Below are 5,069 nucleotides of genomic sequence, written 5' to 3'. Positions count from 1 at the left end.
TCTTCTTCTTTTTGTTTTCTTTCTTCTTCTTCTCTATGTCTTTTTTCTTCTTCTTTGATTGCTTTTTTATCTTCTTCTGACTCCTTTGAAACTTCATTTTGTTCCAACCTAGGTGGTTTAGATGGAACAGGTGGTGGTACATCACTAACCTCTTCTGGTGGAACAGTACCGAGAAGTCTAGTTGGTTTACTAGGTACAGCAGGAACATTTTGTAATGTCTGTTCTGGAGGAATAGCAAGGGGACTATTCCTTTGTCCTCGTTGGGTCATGTTAATAATAGGTCTTCTTTTAACTGGACTGTCTTCATTATCTTCAGAACTTGGAGCACTTTCCTTCATTAACCCACTTCTTGGCTTAGGAGGTACGGGAGGTAACGTTCCATCATCAAAAACAGGTTTAATGCTTTCTTCTGTTGGTCTTCTTTGACGACCAACAACAATCCTTGTTTTACTTTCAGACCCTTCTTTATTTTCAGAGACTCGAGCTAATACATCTTCAACAAGTTCATTTCTTGAACGTGTTGGTTTAGTAACTTTCATGAAAGCACTTTGAGCCTGTCTTCCAATTCTAAATTTTGAAGCAACTGTTCTTCTTGGAATAGTTCTGTTTTCTCTCATTGTACCTCTTCTCTTTCTCATTGCTTTTAATGGGAATTCTACTCCAAACATTTTTACCATTGTTACATCAATATCTTCTTTTTCTTTCTTTTCTCCAAAGAAATTTGGTTCTTCTTGTTCAACTTTAGCTCGAGTAGCATAAACAGGATCTTTTTGGTCTTTTAATAACATTGAATAACCAATTAAAGCACTTGGCCTATGAGCAGTACCACGAGAATTTTGAATTTTTTGACGTTCAGATTTAATATCAAATGGTTTGCATTGATTGATTAATGATAAAATACTCTTTTTAGCTTCTTCAGTTCCATTATCATTACACAACCCAATAGAAAATATTCTTTCTTTACTTTCATTTCCTTTCATTTCTTTAATTTGTTTATCAATCATTTGTTCAATAGAAGAAGTATTTTCTGGTTTATTAAATAATTCACTTCTATGATGTGTTAAATTTCCTTTCTCTTTTGGTTTTTCTAATTCTTTTAATACTGCCCTTTGTGTATTTTTTTCACTTTGAATAAGTAATCTTGATGCATTACCTTCACATTTAATAAACTGATTTTTAACTCTAACTTGAGCATCATCTATACGTTGTGCTAAATGTCCATCATTCATTTCTCTTCTAACACCTTTAAATGTATTAACTTTCTTTTTCTCTTCTTCTAAAAGATTATTTTCTTCTTCTTTCTTTTTTAATACTCTTTTCCATCTTTCTTCTTTCATTCTATCATTTTGTTGGAAATTTGCTTTATGTTTATCGAAATGATTAATAACATCTTTAAAATATCCAGTAAATTCTTTTCTACTTAAAGGAATTTCAACAGTAATTTTTCTCATTCTATTTGTTTCTTCTTCAAAGAATAATTTAAAATTAAATGAACGTTGTTTAGCATTCTCCATAACATTAACCATAGAAGGTATTTGTTTATCAAAATATGTTTGTTCAACCCATTTACTAACATCAATTCTAAATACAGGAATAGTTCCATCTGCATTTTCTTCAATAGCTTGAATTTCAATATCACTTTCTTCATCACTTTCATCACTTTCTACTTCTAGTGGACTTAATGTTTGTTTAACTCTACTTTGTTCAATTAAAGTTTTCACATAATTTAAATAATTTTCTCCACGTTGTCTTTCTTCCATTTGTTCAAATCCAGTCTTTCTACTCATAAATAAGAAATTACGATAAAAATTACATATAGCAAGTTCTTTTTTAAGTCTAACTTCTTTTTCTGCTTTAAAGTTAGCTTTCATTTCTCTAAGTCTTCTTTTTTCCATTTCAATTTCTTTTTGTTGTTTTTTTCCAATCTCTTTTTCTTTTTGAATTTCATTATCATCAAGAATTTCATCAAGCATATAATATGACCGTGATGATAATCTCATTAATACTTTCTTTTGTTCATCTTTAGACATTTTTACTCCATTTAATGTAATATCAGCAGTTATTCCTGTTTGAAAAATTGGCATTACAGTAGATATATTCATTTTAAAAGAGTCATCTGCACAAATTGAATTTCCATTTAACATAACATCTTTTAAATTATACATTTTAGAAAATACTTTCTCAAAATCAGTAAAATATTTAATTTGGTTATTTGCTAACCATAACCTTTCTAGTCCATAGAAATTACTTAATGGTAAAATATTTGATATTTTATTGTCATTTAATTCTAATTTACTTATTGAACCAACTACAGTTAATCTAATTGATGCTATTTTATTATTATTTAATTTAAGATGTTCTAATGGTCTTTCTCCAATATTTTCTAATACTTCAATTTCGTTATTACTAAGGTCAAGTAATAATAATTCTGGGAAAAAGTCTTCAATAAATAACCCATCATCTATTGACCTAATACCTGCATTTAAAATTGTTAAATATTGTAATTGTTTCCAAACTACACTTCCTCCACTAACTAAAAATTCTCTAAGATTATCAATTTTTACTTTGTCTAATGACAATGTAATTAATACTTCTGGAATATTATATTTATTAATTTCTAATTGATACCTTAATTTTTCAAATTGAAGCTCTTCAATTGCACAGTATTGGAGGAAAAATAATGGTAATATTGGTATTTCTGTTCTTACTATTTCTGGACTCTCTGACTCTTCTTCATTACCTTTTATTAATATTTTTTTAATTTGTTCAAATTCATTTTGTAACATATCCATTGTTCCATATGAAGGATTAGTTAATCCATTAAATAATTGAACAGTAGCAGGATTTAATTCTATTCTTCCTTTTTTCTTTCCTTCTTCAATTTGTTCTTTAAATTTGATTAATTCCTTTTCAAAAATCTCGACAAATTGTTGGTTATCAATACCAACACAATCACCCATATCACAATGATAATAAAAAATCTTATAATTACTTTTTTTTCTTTTTTTTTATCTTAAAATCTATTTTTAAGTTCATTTAATACAAATTAAAGTTTTATATAACAATAAAATGAATCATTTACATCATATCAATCTCTTGTTCTTTGAACTGTCTAAAATCTTTATGAGTTGGTAATGAATGAATCGGAACAGCTCTTTGAACATAAGGATGTTGGAAAAATTCTTCCCAACTACAACGATCTGCTTCTTTGTGAGTGATGAGATGACAAATTAAATCTTTAAGCATTGGGTCAATAATAACATCTGAGGGAAATTGTAATGGTTCTTCTCTTCTCATTTTTTCTAAGAAGACATCTTTATCATCACTAAATGGAAATTGGTTTGTAGCTAATACATATAAAATAACACCAACACTATATAAATCTGATTTAACAGTATATCCCTTTTCATTTAATATTTCTGGAGAAGCGTAAATAGGAGTTCCAAGGAAACTAGTAATCAATTGGCTTTCAGTCCCAAAGATTCTTGAAAATCCATAATCAGTAATCTTTAATCGAGGAAGTTTTTGATTAATTTGAGTTGGTGTTTTTAATAAAAAATTATCAAGTTTAAGGTCTCTATGAAGAAGATGTTTATTAAAATGAAGATACCATAAACCACTACAAATTTCTGATAAAAAATGAAGTATTTCAAAATCTTGTAAAGGTCTTTTTTTTGCATGTAAATATGTTTCTAAAGTTCCTCTATCACAATATTCCATTACAAGATAAGAATATTTTCCTTGTTTTCCACCTTCACAAATAGAATAAGGTAATTCAAAATAATCATAGTAATCTACTAAATTTGGATGTTTACACATTCTCATAACACGCGCTTCTCTTATTACTGAATCCCTTCCAGTATAAGGAATTTCTTTAATTGCAACTGGAGTTTTATCTCCATTAATAATACGTAATGCATATATTACAGTTCCATAACTTCCTTTACCAACAATTTTAATAGGATGATAAATACTTGGATCAGATGGTTTTCCCCATTTAAATTTTCTACATTTCTCAATAAAAGGATGAACAAAAAATTGGTCTAAAGATATTCGTTTATTTGGGTCATATACTAACATTCGTTTAATAAGATCTTTAAATAATTCATCATTAATAGAAGGAAATTCTATTGGTTTCATATGAAGAATATTATACATTATATCTGTTTTTCCAATTTCTAATGGATGATGTCCATGAACTAACATAAAAAAAATTACTCCAATAGACCAAATAACTGAGTTATCAAAAATTTTCTTTTTAAGATATTCTGGTGGATTATAATAACAATTTTTATAAAACAATTCTTCTAAGTCAGTTACTAAAGAAAATAAATTTGTTAATTTAATAAGAGGAATAGGACTTGAAGGATCTCTAGTTAAAAGAAGATGTTCTGGGGTTAAAGAATATTGAAATAATGAATAATTTTTAGAAAGATATTCAATGGCATAAGAAATATCACACATAAAAAACATTGTTTGTTCATTAACTCCAAAAGAAGTATTAGAACGAATAAAAGATAAAAGGTCCATTTGAGTACATTTTTCCATAACAATCCAAAATTGTAATGATCCATTAAAATAACAAAAAAAACAATTATATATTTTAATAATATTTATATGTTCACATTGTTGTAATAATCTTAATGCTTCACTATATTGTAATACAATATCTTTTTTATTCATATTAATTAAATGTCTTTTAATTACAACTGTTCTTGCTCCTTGAGGTGATTTTTCAATTGCATTTTGTATAACTGAATCTTTATTTGAATGAATAACTTCTTGTAGAGTATAACGATTAATTTCACTTTCTGATGCAAGAGTGATATTAACTCTTTCTTTATTCATATCTTTCTTTATTTAAACTTCATCTTTTTAAGTTCTTTTTTTTTTAATTAAATTATAATTTATTATAGTTTATTTTATTATAAATTGTTTTTTTTTTGTTATTGAGAAGAATTTTCCTCTTTCATTTCAAAGAAGTTTAAAACTAACAAAGAAACTTGTTGTTTAAAACTAATTTAGTTTTAATTGTTTTTGTTTTCTTAATGAATCACTGAGTGAATATA

The 5,069-nt window shown here is 26.8% G+C and overlaps 2 protein-coding genes across 2 annotated transcripts; both read right to left on the bottom strand.

The window, feature by feature from the left end:
- Window positions 1–93: 93 nt before the first annotated feature.
- ENU1_021660 (leucine rich repeat-containing protein) lies at window positions 94–2,960 on the bottom strand (the record flags this gene model as incomplete). Its single annotated transcript, XM_008857011.1, has 2 exons — window positions 94–108; window positions 165–2,960. 2 exons carry the CDS (start codon window positions 2,958–2,960, stop codon window positions 94–96), a joined length of 2,811 nt encoding a protein of 936 aa, XP_008855233.1.
- Window positions 2,961–3,078: 118 nt separating this feature from the next.
- ENU1_021650 (protein kinase domain containing protein) lies at window positions 3,079–4,848 on the bottom strand (the record flags this gene model as incomplete). The annotated part of the gene is made up of 1 exon (XM_008857010.1): window positions 3,079–4,848. One exon carries the CDS (start codon window positions 4,846–4,848, stop codon window positions 3,079–3,081), a length of 1,770 nt encoding a protein of 589 aa, XP_008855232.1.
- Window positions 4,849–5,069: the final 221 nt, after the last annotated feature.

The sequence above is a fragment of the Entamoeba nuttalli genome, assembly GCF_000257125.1.
Source record: "Entamoeba nuttalli P19 unplaced genomic scaffold asmbl_2379, whole genome shotgun sequence".
NCBI classification, from domain to species: Eukaryota; Evosea; order Mastigamoebida; family Endamoebidae; genus Entamoeba; species Entamoeba nuttalli.
The sequence above is the reverse complement of the archived record's forward strand: the minus strand, read 5'-3'. Positions and strand labels throughout refer to the sequence as shown.